This window comes from Terrapene carolina, unplaced genomic scaffold, assembly GCF_002925995.2.
Source record: "Terrapene carolina triunguis isolate 2854851 unplaced genomic scaffold, T_m_triunguis-2.0 Scaffold88, whole genome shotgun sequence".
In the NCBI taxonomy this organism is placed as follows: domain Eukaryota; kingdom Metazoa; phylum Chordata; order Testudines; family Emydidae; genus Terrapene; species Terrapene triunguis.
In genome coordinates, this window is record NW_020664439.1 from 27,386,340 (window position 1) to 27,404,345 (window position 18,006).

The following is an 18,006-nucleotide window of genomic DNA, read 5'->3' on the forward strand; positions in this document are numbered from 1 at the left end:
GAGTTTTCAGAATTTGGAGCAGTTCTTCAGGTGACCAACTCCCATGGCAGAATTGATACCTAAATTACAACAGAAATTAATTACGTATTTCCAAAAATCAGTACGTTTCATTGTACTAATAAATTGAAAACATTGGATCATCTTGCAGATATATAGGGCAGTGTGCTTCAAGGCCCACAGTCCTCAGCCCGCAACCCTAAAATAGCAAGATGTGTCTGTAAAAAAAAATGATCAACAGCTAACTATTTTCAGGGTAGAGACTGTCTGAATCATTAATTCCACATCCCCACAAATGAATCAGACTACACACACAGATACTTCTTATGAGCAAGCCAGAAAAGAGTGATCAGAAAATGTATATTGTATCTGTGTGCACTGTATATTTTGGGTAATACAGTGGTTTCACTAAGTATTCAAGACCTTATTCACTAAAAAGAAATGCATAGCTGGGTCACATTCTTGATATGAGATTTTGAGCACCAATGGTAATGTGGAATTTATGATGCATAAAGGGAAACACACTTTTGATGTGGTTACATACTAGCACAAGGGCTGAGCTCCTACAACCCTGGATACCACGGGGTTCTCACTCACTGTGGTTTTATGATGGGGTAATTCCATTTACTTCATTGGAATTGTTCTTGGTGTCCATCAGTATAAATGAAAAGAAAATCAGGCCTATATTGTATACAAAAAAAATAATCATACACGTGTACTTATTTTTAATTCATCTGAACTCTTAATTTAAAAATACAAATTAAATTAGCCAACTTTTTCCATTTACACAGGAAGACCAAATGGGTGGCACAGAAGGAAACAGACTAATCTGAGACTTGATTCTGATTGTAGACTTGCTCGTGGATAGTACCAGAAATTCGAATAATCTGTGTGTCTGATGGGTTAACAGAAGTGTCTCCTCAAAACTATTGCTGCAGTAGGACACTGCTGTCCTCCCAAAAGACAACACGTGTTAATCAGATATACGATACTACTGAACTATATGAGATTTGTGACTGCATCAGTCAACAATGGGGTACAAGTAGGGCAAGTAATTACTTCTTTTTTATGTATTGTCAGGTATATCGTTAATAGGGGTAGCATTTTCAAAAGCACTCAATGTTGGCCTAACTCTGCTGCCATTGAAGTAAATGACTCTTGTACAGGAGTCCATCCATGCATCTGAAGAAGTGGGTTTTTTACCCACGAAAGCTTATACCCAAATGAATCTGTTAGTCTTTAAGGTGCTGTGACGGGTTGGATCACAGAAACCCCCTTGGGAGCTGCCACCTGATGTGCCAAGACTACCCCTGCTTCTGTTTTCCCTGCCAGCTCAGGACTCCAGCACCCTGTCTTGCTGAATTAGACACTCCAGTCCCCTTCAACACAGACCCAGGGTCTGAATCACTTGTCCCAAAGCTGCAAGTTTACCCAAAAACAGCTCACAGGAGTGTGCTTGTCTTTAGCACTCAGATGCCCAACTCCCAATGGGGTCTAAACACAGATAAATCCGTTTTACCCTGCATAAAGCTTATGCAGGGCAAACTCATAAATTGTTCGCCCTCTATAACACAGATAGAGAGATATGCACAGTTGTTTGCTCCCCCAGGTATTAATACATACTCTGAGTAAATTACTAAATAAAAAGTGATTTTATTAAATACAGACAGTAGGATTTAAGTGGTTCCAAGTAGTAACAGACAGAACAAAGTAAGTCACCAAGCAAAATAAAATAAAATGCGCAAATCTATGCCTAATCAAACTAAATACAGATAATCTCACCCTCAGAGATGCTTCAGTAAGTTTTTCTCAGACTGGACACCTTCCAGGCCAGGGCACAATTCTTTCCCCTGGTACAGCTCTTGTTCCAGCTTAGGTGTTAGCTAGGGCTTCTCCATGATGGCTCCTCTCTCTCTCTGTTCTCTTCCACCCCTTTATATATCTTTTGCATAAGGCGGAAACCCTTTGTCCCTCTGGGTTTCCACCCCCCCTCACTGGAAAAGCACCAGGTTAAAGATGGATTCCAGTTCAGGTGACATGATCACATGTCACTGCAAGACTTCATTACTCACTTGCCAGCACACACATATACAGGGAGACTCACAGGTAAACAGCCATCTGCAGACAATGGGAGTCATCAAGATTCCAAACCATCATTAATGGCCCACACTTTACATAATTACAATAGGCCCTCAGAGTTACATTTTATATTTCTAGTTTTAGATACAAGAGTGGTACATTTATACAAATCAGATGATCATACTCAGTAGATTATAAGCTGTGTAATGATACCTTACAAGAGACCTTTTGCATGAAGCATATCCCAGTACGTTATATTCACTTTTTACCATATTTTCCTAAAACTATCCCAGTTACATTATATTCACTTATTATCATGTTTTTATAAAACCATATAGACTGCACAACGTCACAGGTGCCACCAGACTCCTCATTGCTTTTGTGGATACAGACTAACACGGCTACCCCTCTGATACTTGATACTCTTATGTAAGTTCATCATGGTGTACTTTATTTACTGTGTCTTATGCAGCTTCATGTCCCATCACCATAAGACTTTTACCGAGCTTCAGCCTACCTCCTTGGCACAGGAGATGAGAGGTCTCACCTCTCTGAGATCCTGGTCTCCTTTGCCCTTCCTTCCTGTCCCCCATTTAACAATCCCCACCTAGTAAGCTGAATCCCCTTGTTAACTGGTTAATCACCCAGTCCTAATCAATTGTCTCACAATTTGGCCCATGCAGGGAGTGGGATGGTTACAAAATACAGTGGTGAGCCTGTCCTAGACTACTCTCACTCTGTCACAGCTCCCAGTAGGAGCAGAGGTAGGTCAATGCTAAGCACTCAGATTGGAAGCAGACTTAGAAACAATTTTAGGCTAATGCTGAGAGCTTTTGAAAATCTCACCTCATCCTGTTTGGACCTTGCAGTTTCAGCTACACCGGGGCTAAAGCAACATTGGGAAAAATTATGAAAATGATCAGTGTAGAGAAGGTCAAGATTCGCCCACTAGGTGGCACCAAAGCTAAAGCTAATGCCTTGGACCTATTTCACAAACCTTTGCTGCCTTCCTCCTGCGGATCTCCATTACATTCAGAACTGATCTTCATCTTCTTCATTTCCTTTCCTTCATGTGAGCATTCCAACCACATCGTTTGATTTTTGAAAAACAAAAATTAAAATCACAGCCTGTCGGTTTGCAATTATCAAGGCTAGGATAAAGAGGGCTGGTGGAAATAGACATCCAGGAACTGGAGTTTGCCAGAAGTCCACATTATTTATTTATAGAAAGTGCTATAATTTCTTTTTTTTAAAGTGGCAATCTTTAAATATAACAAAACCCAGACTATGAAGTATTTTGCACTAAAAATGGACCCAAATAAATTAGAGTCCCAAAAACTAGATCATCTACCAGATTCAGCACCTCTCACTGACATTATGAACTGAGATATCTCAGAGTTTCATTTTCCAGTTGTTAACTTGTTTAATGTCTGCATAATTAACATTCCTTTTCTCTTGGAATGTATATAACCTGACTTGCTGGCACATGTCCGTATCAGAACAGGGCTGGGGCATTCATATTATTACTGGGGTTAATATTAGCATTTAGAAACATAAAATCGTAGGACTGGAAGGGACCTCGAGAGGTCATCTAGTCCAGTCCCCTGCACTCATGGCAGGACTAAATATTATTTTGAGCATCCCTAACAGGTGTTTGTCTAACCTGCTCTTAAAAATCTCCAATGACAGACATTCCACAACCTCCCTAGGCAATTTATTCCAGTGCTTAAATATCCTGGCAGTTAGGAAGTTTTTCCTAATATCCAACCTAAGTTGCCCTTGCTGCAATTTAAGCCCATTGCTTCTTGTCCTATCCTCAGAGGTTAATGAGATGGTACCTTTTGAGGCCATTAAGCACAGGCCTCAAAAGATACCATCTATTTGATTAGTTTATACAGAGTGACAGCTTGTTAATAAATATTAGTTTGTATAGATGAATTATTTCCTTGGATAGTTAGCTTCACTCCTTGGCTTCTGCACAATGTATTTACATTTCATTTATCCAAAGCTTTTAAACATTAGCAAATTATATTTAATGGATGTGAAATGCTGACAGGAGAGTTTTGATAAAATATTAAAGTAATTATGGCTTTGTACGCTACACTTCTTACTGTAAATAAATAATTAGTAGCTACTCAGCGGATTAATTAAAGAGAACAGGAAGTTTATCCATTCACTCTCACTTTCTACCACCTTTTCATAAGAGCTGCTACACAGCAAAGAAAAAAGGCAATTCTACAGAATCCTTTACAATGATGAAAGGGCAGTAGACTTGAGAGTCAGGAGACCTAGTTTCCATTCCCATTGTCAATGGTTTGCTGTTTGACCTTGGGTGAGTCACTGCTCTGTGTTCATTTTCTCTTTCTGGTAAAAATATACAGCAGACCATTTAAATTGTGTAATATTGATAATATTTATATTTAGATAGCATTTTGGCTCAGTAGATCTCAAAGCGCTTTACAACAATAATGATGCTTTCCCATTTTTTAAAGCACTTGTAGAGCTAGTTGTGAAAATTACTATATACAGTAAATGAAAAATATGATATGGCAGTTAGATCAAGGAAATGATACAGGAATCCTTGTGTGAAATTCTGGCCCTATTAAAGTTATTGGGAATCTTGCCATTGCCTTCATTTGAGACAAGATCCCATCCTTGAGCTGTATTCTTGATTCTTCTGTTGACTTGTTGTATAAACTTGGGAGATCACTTAACCTATATTTCCAATCTATAAAATACAAAGTGGGAACAATAATGCTTAAGTACCTCAAAAGATATTGTGAAGCTTGACCTTTGTAAAATGCTTTAAGATCCTCAGCTGAAAAGCACCAGGTGAGTCCAAGTTTTACAAGTAACCTAAAACTACTTTCCTATATTAACTTCAGTATTATTTGGGCTTTCTTAGTATGGGTGTTAGCCACTGAGCTTCTGTTACTAGTAGCTAAGCTCTTAAAATAACAAAGGTGTTGCACTCACTCATGATCACACTGTAATTTCACAAAGGAACGCAGCCTTCTTACTGTACAAACTGGTTTGCATGCTGACCTTGCAACACCTTTATCTGAAGGGACCGGCTCAGGTGCTATACAGAGATATGTGCTAAACAAGACCTTCATTCAGAGCCTTTTCTTTTCAGTAGTTTCAAAGTTCACCGGTCCCATATTTGAGAAAATGAAAATGTAAACACATAAAGTTTCAGGCAAATGACTAAACTAGATAATGCAGTTGGGAAAAGTATCTTAAAAGATGAAAGTATTTTTCGCTTCACTAACTTGTTTTCCTAATTATTAAGAAGTCAGTAAAAAATGTGTTTAAAAACTTAGGGCCATATGCTTCCATGGCTTGTGCCCTGGAAAGTATAGTAACATGCTGTGAAGCCTGCCTCCAAGTTCTATGCATAAACTAAAATCTCCTATGTAGTATTCTGACATACAAAATTGTGGACAATCTGGAAAAGATCTAACAACTTCAGAAAGAAGGCATAATCTGAAGAAGTCTTGGAGTGGGTGGGACAAATCCAGAGTGTTAGCTCTGGAAAAATAAAGAAAGGATCCTGTCTTGCTCCTGTAAAAGTAATTGTCAAATCTCCTATACACTTAAAAGATCATGCCCTAAATCACTGAAGAAATCTGATAAGTTAATGCTGCTTTGACTTAACTTGCTGTTAGCAAAAATCTTGCACCTTGGTGTGGCCAAAGATAAATATTTCTGAGGGTGTCTAAGCATATAGAGACCATCTGTAAATGGTGTGTGAAGTGATGGGAAACTGATCGCAGACAGCAAGGGATTTAGAAAAGTTTGCTGTATGTTTTCATATGGCATGGCCCCTTGCTGCAGTTTCTGCCCAACAGCTCCTGTAGTAGAGCCCTGCTACATAGCATCCCCAAAAGTTTAGCTATGGGTTTTTAATCTTTTTAGTAGATGTTTCTGGCGCCACCCACTGCTGGTTATTACTAACATTGTTTCTACCTGACTTGATGGCACAATACCTATTTAGTAACACAGCTCAGTTTGAGAGTCATGTTCTGGGAATTTTAGCCCTTTTTGCACCTTTTTATTACAAGTAGGAGCATGTAGCTCAAAAAGTTGCTGTATCTTCAAATTCTCTAGGACAACTCTGTTTCCCCTGAAAAGCAATAGGAGGAGGAAAAAACCTGAGTGTCTCCTCTCATAGTTTCTTCTGCAGCATCCAGATCAAGCGGATGGGATTGCAGAGTGAGGTGAAAGAAGTGGCTTGCAAGCTCTGTGGATCCTGAGAACACACACAGACAGAACACATACACGCCCCCACCATCCATGTGATTAATCAGACTTTTTTTATTGTAGGGCCTCCATGGCAGGAATAAGATGGCCAACTTTCTAATTTGTGAAAACTAGACACTGAGTGCCAGAAGCTCCCCTACCCTCTGCCCCACCTCTTCCCCCAATGCCCCACCCCTGCTCCACCTCTTCCCTCGAGGCCCCCCCACTCCTCTTCCCCTACCCACCTCTTGTCATTTGCTGCTCTCTCCACCTCCTTCCCCCCGCCAGCTGAGCGGTAGAGGGGTGACTGGGGCAGGATCGGGGAGGGAGAGCTGCGTGGGGGTGTGTGACTGGGGCAGGACAGGGGAGGGAGAACTGCGCTCTGGGGGTGAAGGGGTGACTGGGGCAGGACAGGGGGCAGCACACCAGAGACGGGGCACAAAGGAGGCTAAGAAGGTGACCCTGGCAGTGAGCCCAGCCACCGGTATCAATCCTCAAACGTCCTGCCCTTCAAGGATCCCTCCCCCAGGTGCCAGCCACCGGTACCTCTTTCTACCAGAACGAGGAAGGTCCTGAGTGCTCCTCCAGCTCCAGCAGCAGCTGCTCTTCCTGCCCTCCCAGCAGCAGAACGGAAGCCAATTGTGATCGGTTACTGAGGTAACTGGACTTTTGGTGTCCGGTCAGTAGTTCGGACTGGACGCTGTCAGGTCCCCTTTTCGACCGGACTTTCCGGTTGAAAACTGGACACCTGGCAACCCTAGGCAGGAGGGGTCTTTTGTGAGCCTTGCTGCCATTGTGAGCCTGGCTGCCATTGGCTGTACCTACCATTCATCTTGTAGGCTGGGGTAGAAGCCATGGAAAAGAAATAATGAGCATTCCCTTTTGCTGGGATAGCCAGTAGAAGTAAATTGAGTTAGGATAGAAGCATACCACAAAGTGATTCTTTCTTGGCTCCTGACTCACCCTTCTTCACCACACCCAGATCTACAGAGCCCCAGTTGTGTAGATTTGAATTTCAGAGGGCCATAAGAGGGAAGGAAGCAAGCAGCACATCTGCTGCTCCCCCTTCTCCTTCTGCAACATTCTCCCAAGTTGCACCCACTTTAGCTTCCCTCCATGGCAGTAAGATCAGCTTAATGTGGTGTTCTGGGAAATTATACATGTCATTCTGCAAGTATTCAAATGTCAAGGAGATTTTATTTTTATCAGAAGGATGCATGTTGGAGCCTGAACCCTTCTTTTTATTTTATTTTTTTAAATCGGAACATTTGAGGCTAAAGCTGAGAAGCTTCCTCTCTGACTCCAATATAGAAATGAAGTGCACATATTGAGTATTCCATTACTTGGATGTCAAAATCGTTAATTACAGCACTCATGCATTTTACCATTTGAAAGAATTAATTAAAACACACTTGCTATTGCCAAGGGCTGGAAACATGTAAATAGAAATGAGATCATATCTTCATGGTGGTCAGGGTTTCTCTTTGTATGCTGTGTAGCCTCAGAAAGTGCTGTGTGATCCTGCACTGTGCCAGGCTGTATCTCCTTAAAATTATGTGTCTATCTACAGAAAGATAGATATTCTGGGCCAAATTCTTACCTGAGTTACACTCTGTCAACCCCACTGAAATGAATGGGAATTGTGCATGCTTCTCTAAGTACAGAGTTTGACCATATGTGTTATTTATAGCTTACATATAAAATATGCTGTTCCAAACCAATTAGATAATTTCTGTGTTGGTAGTTTTTGAAAAATAAACTGAGCTGTGTAGTTAGTTCAGTCTGACATAATTGCAGACATGGCAGCATGTTCCATATTCTCATTGCCTGCACGTTGTAAAGCTCTTGTTTTGTTAGTCAAAGTATAGTGTAGTTACAAAGACTAAAGGCTTGATCCTGTGTAACATTTTGGACATTCAGCGCTCCATAAACATGTAATAATAATTATAATGAAGATTTGTGTTTCATTTATGCTACAGATGGGATACCCTTATAATCCACTCTTTAATATGCTATTCTCAAATGAAGTCAGCCCCCAGCTCATGAAGATAAATCCCTTAGTTTTAATATAGCAATGACATAGAATAGTTTTTCTCTCTGCATTTAAAATACATTTTCAAATTACAGTCTGAGTTATTTAATCTAAAAATCACCTATATAATTTTGGGGCCCAATCCTGCATTTTCCTCTGCGTCCAGAACTCTCACTAAAGTAACTAGGCATCTGGGTGCACAAGGAGTGAAGGATTGAGCCCTTGTCTAAAAAAAAATATTAATTACACTACAATGACTTGTATGTTGTATTACTTACCTCATTATAATTCACTATATCTGGGGAGTTAATTACCCCCCAGGTAAATGGAATTCTGGTGCTATTAAGTCCCTTAAAGTTGATGGACACATAGCCAGGCCTTCTGCTGAAACCCACTAATCAAATATATGTATATGACTCACCATAGAAACATCTCAACCAATGGCACCAGCATATTGAACTAATCCGTCATGTTCTGGCACATGCACAAAGTATAGCAACAAAAATGACAGCATGGTAACGGCTGCTGCACAAAAGCAAAATTAGAAACATATTATTTACAAAACCATATATAAAATATACGAGATAAAGATATCCCACGAAAAATGCAGAAAAAAAAAACAAATTTATTATATATTATAGTAATAGTACTTCTATAATGTTTTCCTCTTTAAAATGCTGTACAAATATTAATTATTGGCTTTAGCCCCAATTCTTCAATGAGCTCAGTGCAGGCCCATGCCTGTGCCACATGGTGCTCCATTACAGTAAAAGGGTCTCTGCCTGGTGCAGAGATCTGCCCATATGGAGCCTCATTGACTTCACAGGGGCTCCACACAGACATGAGTCCATCCACATGTGGCTCATTGCAGGGCCCTTATATTTGATCTGATCATTCATGGTGTGAAATCCTGGCCCCACTGAAGTCAATGGGAATTTTGCCATTGACTTCACTGGGGCCCAGGATTTCATCCATGGGTTTTTGTCTCCTAAACCAGTGGTTATCAATCAGAGGCATGCTCACACAGAGGTCTTCCTGGGGGTACATCAACTCATCTAGGTATTGCCTAGTTTTACAACAAGCTACTCTACACTAGCGAAGTCAGTACAAACTCAAATTTAATAGAGACAATGATTTGTTTATACCGCTCTATATACTATACACTGAAATGTAAGTAAAATATTTATATTCCAATTGATTTATTTTATAATTATGTGGTAAAAATGAGAAAGTCAGCAATTTTCAGTAATCGTGTGCTGTGACACTTTTGTATTTTTATGTCTGATTTTTGTAAGCAAGTAGTTTTTAAGTGAGGTGAAACTTGGGGGTATGCAAGACCAATCAGACTCCTGAAAGGAGCATAGTTGTCTGGAAAGGTTGAGAGCCACTGTCCTAAACCATGAGGATTGAGGTCATGTTACATTTATTTAGTTTTAAGAGAGCAGTTTCCATCTCTCTCACACACACATATACATCTAAGCACATATTTTATTCACATATAAATAGCTATTTGGGGACCTAATCCTACATTCTTTGCAAACCCTAAGCTCCCATTGGCTACAGTGGGAATTTGTGGTGTACAGGGAATACAGGATGGGGCCTTTATATCTAAAATTATTTGTAAAACCAACCGTAACAAATCAAATGCTCAAGGATTTCTATTATCTCTTTATTGTGTTGTTAAATTACCTCATTACTACCAAACTTTTAAGCATATTCGACTTGCTTTGCATAGACTAATAATGCTTGTTAGCAAATGTCCATCTCACCATAGGCAGGGCCGGTCCGGTGCAAGGAAGTTTCGCGCCCTAGGCGAAACGTCCACATTGCGCGCCCCCAGCCCTGAGGCGCCCTCCCCCGCGGCAGCTCCCCCCACGGGGAGCTGTGCAGCAGCTCCCAACCCCAGCTCACCTCTGCTCCACCTCCTCCCCGAGCACACCACCCCCACTCTAATTCTCTTCCCCTCCCAGGCTTGCGGCGCCAAACAGCTGATTGGCGCCGCAAGCCTGGGAGGCGGGAGAAGTGGGGCGGCCGCTGCGCTGGGAGAGGGAGTCTGAGCCACACGTATCAGCGCGCCGCCGGCAGCCCAGCCCAGGAACGCTGTAAAAAAAAAATTGGGGGCACCGCTTTTTGACGCCCCCAAATCTTGGCGCCCTAGGCAACCGCCTAGTTTGCCTTAATGGTAGCACCGGCCCTGACCATAGGATAACGATTTTAGGAACATAATTTTTAGGATAGTTTTAAAAACAACACACACAGGATAAATATACTTAAGGCTGTCTTCTTCCACACTGCTTGTTTATTATTTTAAAGATATTTCATTTAAAACAGTTAAAGGAGAACTTCCTTTGTGCCAATCCTGCTAATATTAGTTAATGTAAATAGTATCACTCCCTCTCCACTTCTGCATTCCCCATTTCCCCTGGCCCCTTGCTTTTTGTCCTTCCAGATCCGAACTCATTGTAAGCTACAGGGAGAAGCTGACTCTTTTCCCAGGAAATTATGTCCAGCGGGTGGGTGGGTGGATGTGTGTGTGTTAATTACGGGATCATTACTTTATGGGAACCTTCCAGTTCTACTCTCTGTGTTTTACTGGTTGGGTGGTTGGTTTGTTTGCTTAAAGTGCAGCTCTGATTACAGTGAAAGGGGAGGGGAGGACTAAAACATGATGATTTGTTCAGTATGTGACCGAAAACGGAGTCTTTCCGTGCATACTTCTCTCCCTGTCTGTCTCCAGAACAAAGTGACCCTTCAGTCAGCCCCCGTGGGGCTTTCAGCCGCACAGAGAGTACAGAATCCGAGCTATACAAACAAACAGGAGCGTTCTCTCTCTCCCTGTTTCACTCACACACACTCAGGGTGGGAGAAAGGGAGGGAGGGAGGAGTCTGGATTCCTGGTACGGAGAGGTGCAGAGCCGATCCCTTGCCTCTTCATAGCTCCTCCCAGAGTCGTGCAGCTGCCTGGCAAGTGCTTTCAGGAAGCAATATTTAAACAGCTACAGTGTAACATGTGAGAAGCAGCGGGATCTGGAGGGCCGTGGCGCTGCGGCTCCTGAGGGCGGAATGGGTGGTTTGTCACGTACAGATCGGCAGGCGGGAAGGCTCTGAGAGCCAGATGAGCTTCACACGCTGCAGAGAGCAAGCGGAAGAAGGCGGCTGTCGCTCTCTCCACAGCCCCAGCTCAGCTGAGCCCCGGCAGCCCAGTGAATCGACTCCGCTGCTGCCAAAACCCAAGGCACTCTCTCCCGCTTCATCTCCCTGCCTCTCACCCCGGGCGCTGCTGCTGGCTGTCGGGTAAGCCACAGAGCAACTTCAGGGCTGTGCTGTGTGACAGGAGAGTCCGGGATTGTGAAAACAATTGATCCGAGGGAAAGTAAATGTCTGCTTGAAACAGGCGGACAGTAGAAGCCTTGTCACCAGCCTACGAGTCTTGTTTTAAAAGTGCCTTGAAATGAATCCCGACTGCTGGAGCCTCCCGCTAACTGGGCGCGGGGTTGGCCGGTCCGGGCGTGTTTGCGAGAGGGTGACAAAAGCGGTGTGGTTGGCAGGTCAAAGCTTGGTGAGGAGCTGCACTTTGTGTTGCTGCTGATTGTGTTGCTCGCTGCCTGGGAGGCGCAGCCCCGGAGGAGGCAGAAAGTCCCCAGGTGACCAGTCCAACCGTGTCTTTGGCTGGTTTGTTTGTTAGGGCGGCTGGGGAGTTGCTTCCCCAGCAAAGCGAAGGGCAGTAGGTTTCCTGGATGGCAATTCCTAATTGTCAGGGGCTTAGTTTGCAACCCATGAGACCTGTCTCTGTGCTGATACATGGCACGCAAGGTCTCAACGCAGAGCTACTTGAGTTCAACATTATTTCAAAATAAGATGGGTCATTTTGTGATGTTAGAGAGGTGCCTAAATATAGATCTCTCCAGATTGTAATGCTTATTATTCCCATTGGTTTCTGTTTTTATAGACATGTTGAAGAACTCAATTCTATAATATAAAATAAACTTTTCTTTTAAAAATAGCACAGACGCAGAAAGTAGTCGAGTAAGCAGTAGCAGTATTGAAATAGCATTAAAGATATAGCTGAAAATGTCTTTAAATCCCCCAGTTGTTCCCTGGCAGCATAAGGGTCCCGATCCACTTATATACCACACAGGCTGCTAAACTTGGGTGTAGCAGAATGCAACTTCCATAACTCTGGATCCTCTTGTATTTGAGGGTTTAAACCTAAGTCAGATGGCCCTTTGAAGTTATTTGAAGCTTTAAGGTGTTATTTTATGGTTCAAGTAGAGAACTGATTGATAGTGACTGTGGAAGAGTAGAAATGTGTTCCAGCCGAACTTGTGTTCTAGTTGGCAGGCTGGTAGAGTCACCTTTCAAAGTAACCCTAAGAATCTAAAATCAGAGGACACAACAGCATTTGCCTATTTTTATTTTATTTTTCCTGACAATCCTGATAACACTACACTCAATTTAATCTGAAATGTTTGTAAATAAATACTTTACTGTAAAAGTATGCAACCAAAACTAGATCATTTTGTAGAACAGACCTTCAGCATGAAAACCATAATTGGATCGTATCTGGGTTTTCAGGGGTTTTACTTCAGAATAATCAGTTACTCCCATTTGAATGCATATTTTCAGTAAATCATAATCTTTGATGTACTAAACAGTACAATTTTAGGCTACATGTGATGAGTTTGAATAGTTTTTACTTAAATGTAATCAAATATCAAACTCTTGGCTAATAAATCAGTATTTTGTCTTCCAGTAACCCTCTAGAAATGTAATTATGTATTTGCATTTTGGAAACATTTGGTTTTTCCCTCTTGTAAATCATTGACATTTCCATTTTTTACAAATGTTTCCCTTATTCCTGAGAAAGTAACACACTCCTTGATGTCCTTTCCTGAGCAGTGCAGTTCTAGCTGGACAGCCCTGCAGTAGGCAAGCGAGCTTGTTGGTGTGTCACACAAGGGTGATTGAGTGCAGTATGTATGTGTGAGTCAGACTGTGAGAGAGTATATGGGCATGTGGGACTGTGTGAAGCTGTATCTGGGCATAAAATGGGAGTGTCTAGGCATGTACGAAACTGTGATGTGTAAGTATTTGCAGTACTGTTTAAAGACTAAGGCTACGTCTTCACTACGGGGGGGGGTCGATTTAAGATACGCAAATTCAGCTACGCGAATAGCGTAGCTGAATTCGACGTATCGCAGCCGACTTACCTCGCTGTAGGGACGGTGGCAAAATCGACCTCTGCGGCTTCCTGTCAACGGCGCTTACTCCCACCTTCGCTGGTGGAGTAAGAGCGTCGATTCGGGGATCGATTGTCGCGTCCCGACGGGACGCGATAAATCGATCCCCGAGAGGTCGATTTCTACCCGCCGATTCAGGCGGGTAGTGTAGACCTAGCCTAAGGGTGAAATCCTGGCCCGTATTGAAGTTAATGGGAGCTTTGCCATTGACTTTAATGAGGTCACGATTTCAACCGTAGCATTAAAAGTGTGTGTATGTGGGCTTATGAGACTGTATGAGAGAATGTATCTGCATGGAGTGAGAATACCTGTGTCAGAGAGAGAGAGAAAATGTGTGTGTGTGTGTGTGTGTGTGTGTGTGTGTGTGTGTGTGTGTTAAAAGTGGTGGGGACATATTACATTGTATGTGTGAGGGTGTGAATCTCTGGATGGGTTTGTGTGTGTGTGTGTATGTTTTTATACATATACATGTTTCTGAGACTGTGTGTGAGAAGACTGCAAGTGTATGGTTGGGATTAATTAGTCTGAGTTTAGTTGGTTTCATGCTTTACGAGCCTGGGGGCTACCCACAGACACAGAAAGAGGAGGAGTTTGCTGTTGCCGGCCTGAACTCCTCTCCAGGAGTCTATCTTGTTTGTGTCAACCTTGAGCAATTAGAGAGATTAACTGTCTTGTTTTCCCTTCTGCCCTAGGTTGGCTCTTGTGAGGCTCTGGGAGATTGAAAGTGATTTGGAAAGAGCAGAGTCTGTGTCGGATGGATGCTGAACTGGAGCCAGCCTGTGTTGTGCAGCAGGCCCACTGTCCAGGGATGAAGTGCCCTCCTTCAGAAGACTTTCCTCCCCAGATAGGGCTGTCTGATAAGATCCCACCAGTAAAGCCTTGCTTCAAGAAGAAGCAGCAAGTGCAGAAGAGGCTGGACACAGAAACTCTCAGGGCTTTGCGGCCAATCTTCACTAGTTTGCTGGGAGCTGGGAGCCTGGATGGGGTCTTTGTGCACAGAGGCCAAAGTGGAGGTCATAGCAATTTATGTGAACCCGTTGTGAAAAAGGCCCTCGGACTCAGTGCCCCCTGTCCCCAGCCGGGCAGCAATGTGGCTGTGCTGATGCCAGGAGCTTCAGATGTGCAAGGTCAAATGCCAGAGACTCATCCCCCCGCTGGTCACCCTGAGCAGGAGATTCAGTCTGGGGTTCAGGGCTTCCCATCAGAAACCAATCCTGGGACTGCTGCTGATTCCACTAATGAATCATTCCAGCATCACCCCTTTCACTCAGTCTCAAGTGATGCTGCAGCCTGTCCAGTGTGCCCAGACAAGATACTGGAAGGCTACACATCTGGATTATTCCAGGAGAATAGCTGCTTGATGCAGTACAATTTGAACCCAAATGATGAATTCAATGCTGGGCTCTTCCAGGACAAAAGTGAGGAGGCTTCACTTGATCTTGTGTTCGAACTTTTGAACCAGCTGCAATATCATACCCACCAGGAGGATGGGATAGAGATCTGTGTGGATTTTCTGCAGGGCAATTGTATTTATGGCAGTGACTGTCCCAAACATCATACTGTGTTGCCATATCACTGGCAGATCAGGAGGACTGCTACTCAGACCTGGCAAAGTGTGACCAATGACTCTCAAGAGCATCTGGAAAGACTCTATTGCAACCCAGACAATGACAGGATCAAAGTGAAGTACCGGTAGGTAATTGCATTCACTTACTAGCAAAGCCAAGTGCACGCAGCTAAACAGCAATTAAGGAAAATAAAAGTCAATGCTGTTTCCCGTACATCTGGGGAACAGACTGTTTTTTTGTTTTTTCAGATATTAAAATATGCCAGTATTTGCTGACATGTATGGTAATATTGCCTTTAGTCTCCCTGTACTGAGCTAGTTGGGTCCTGTGCAGAGTACCATTTTTTGTCATTTATGTGCTGAGTGTTAAAGTTCAAACACTAGTAATATTCCACTCTCCTCCAGAGACACACCACTACCAAGCCCCTTAAATTATTCCTTCCCCTCCAAATACACTCCTGTTGTCTCTGTATCTGACTTTTAGACTGTGAATTTTTCAGGGAAGGGACTGTCTTTGTCTTTTATAGCATGCAGCACATTGTTATTTATCACTGGGCTAACATTGACAATACCTGGGAACAGCATATGTTTAAGGGAATTTTAGGTTGGGAGAAAAAGAATGGTGATAATCTACTTATTCAAGATCTGTCTATAATCCCAAATTCAGTCCACAGTACTGGAACATCTGAATACCTCTGCTAATATGATCAAGGTGATACTTATCAGACTTGAATGAAACAGCCACCTGACATGAATGGGGTCATTTCATACCTCTCCTAGGGTCCATAGCCCATTGAAGTCAATAGAAGTGCCCATTGAAGTTATTGGCAATACTCCCTTTTTAGTCAATAGGCACTGACCAAATCTAAGAATTTAATTTTATGCCTGTTTGCAGGCTGAGTAAGACTGACACACATGATTTACATCTAGAAGGTTTGAAAATGAAAGCTTACATTCTATAGTAACTGACATGGTCAACAGAGAATGTTGGAATGGCTTGTATTGTTCAACACTGGCTCATCAACTCCTGAATTCAAACTTGTCTCTGCATTAGAAACTACTCACTTCTGGCTATTTAAAGAGGACAACAGAATGACTGAAAGCACTACTGCATTATTTCTGTCTGAATCACTTATAATGCTCAGTTAATGTGAATCCAGGTTAACCACATACATTCCACATACATTTTTCATTAGTACATTCCAAGCAACTTTTCAAATTAAACAATTGGTCTGTTCGATTTAGGAATGGTGTAAATTTCACCAGCGTAGAATGTTTGGTGATAACTTAGCTATTTGAACATGAATATTCTTATTCAAAACTTTTAAAAGTGCTATTCTCCAACTTTAGGAATTTCACCTAGGAATATCATACTGCATATTAGAAGTCATAGTTTCCTCTATAGACAGTTTATTGTTCTCTGAAAATCAAAGACGAGGATAAATATTTTTCAGATTCAGTTCTCACTTTGGGCTTGATCCCACTCCCAGTGAAGTCAATGGCAAAATTCCCATTTACTTCTATATTGCAGGATCAGGACACAGGCTCTTAGAAATAAGTGATGGAAAAGATCTATTAGATCATCAAGTCTGTACCCCTGTAAATGCAAGATATAGGCCAGTTCTACACTAAAAAGTTAAGTTGACCCAACTACATCACACAGGGGTGTGAAAAATCCACCCCCCGAGCAGTGTATTAAGCCGACTTAACCCCCAGTGTACACAGTGCTATGTTGACGGAAGAATTGTTCTGCGACCTAACTACTACTTCTCACAGAGCTTGATTACCTGTGCCGAAGGGAGAACAGTGAGTGCCTATGCCAAAATGCTACAGCAGCACAGCTGCGTAGCGTTTCAAGTATAGACACCTTTCCAATGGAGGACTGAGATATGGAAATGAAACCATACTTGTATGAGTCCTTCTACTGGAAAGTAAGTCTGCTGCATTAAATATTTCCCTGTCCTGCCTCAAATGAAGGCCATTGTAGAGAACTCATAAATGCAAAGCTCAATGTGTTGGAGATATGCTGAAGGAAATCTGTTACGTATTGTAGTTTCTCAGATCTTTTCTTATTTTCCTATTGCTATCTTTTGTGCCCTGCCTCAGAAGCCTGCAGTGCCACTTATTCTGATGATAGAGTGCGGAACTGCCCTTTTGTCCACATACATAGAATAAATCTTGAGTTTAGTCTCTAGTATCTGCATCTCTGTGAGTTTGTTTTCCCCCACACGCACTTTGAAGAGTGTCATTCCTTCTTCCTTAATGTTTCAGGGTCAGAAACATTTCAGTTTCAGTTACAATACTGAACTTGCCTTTTAGATACCAGAGGCCCAAACCATTGCCCAGTGAAGTCAGTGGGAGTTTTTCCATTGACTTTATTGAGCACTGGATTAGCTTCTAAGGCCCTAGCCTCATCAATTATAACTTCTCACCCTTTCACTGAGAACACCCTGGAAAATGACAGCACCTAGGTAGTTCATAACATGCATTGAAAATTAAAGCAAGGTAGAGAAAAAGAAATTCAATTATATATTTTGGGGAATAATCTAGATCCCATGATCCAGAGTAAAGTCTCAGAAAAATATGCCATTTTCCTCAAAAAATCCTAACTTACAAACAGAATCCACTATATTTTAATTTTACAATGTTGTGGCTTACATTTTTTTCAGGTAGTTTAAACTGTATATAACTGGCTCTGGAAACTGAAAATAAATCAACCAAAAAAAAAAAGTCTTGAAATAAGAAAAATAGATCGAAGTAACTAAAATCTGAGCTCAGCTAATAACAAAAAAGTTCCTTGTTAAGTTTTTCCTTAAAAAAAAAAAAAAAAAAAAAAAAACCTCACAAAT

General features: G+C 42.1%; 1 protein-coding gene across 3 annotated transcripts in view; it reads left to right on the top strand.

The window, feature by feature from the left end:
- Positions 1-18,006, top strand: part of TIPARP (TCDD inducible poly(ADP-ribose) polymerase) — a 67,862-nt gene that overhangs the window by 24,285 nt on the left and 25,571 nt on the right. For 2 of the 3 annotated variants that reach the window (XM_024192682.3, XM_026650005.1), the window contains exon 2: positions 14,283-15,282. In XM_024192682.3, the coding sequence (XP_024048450.1) occupies positions 14,345-15,282 (938 nt within the window). In that variant the 5' untranslated portion in view covers positions 14,283-14,344. Of the gene's footprint in view, positions 1-11,377; positions 11,645-14,282; positions 15,283-18,006 lie in introns of those variants that run through there. The other variant, XM_024192681.1, reaches the window with a different exon arrangement.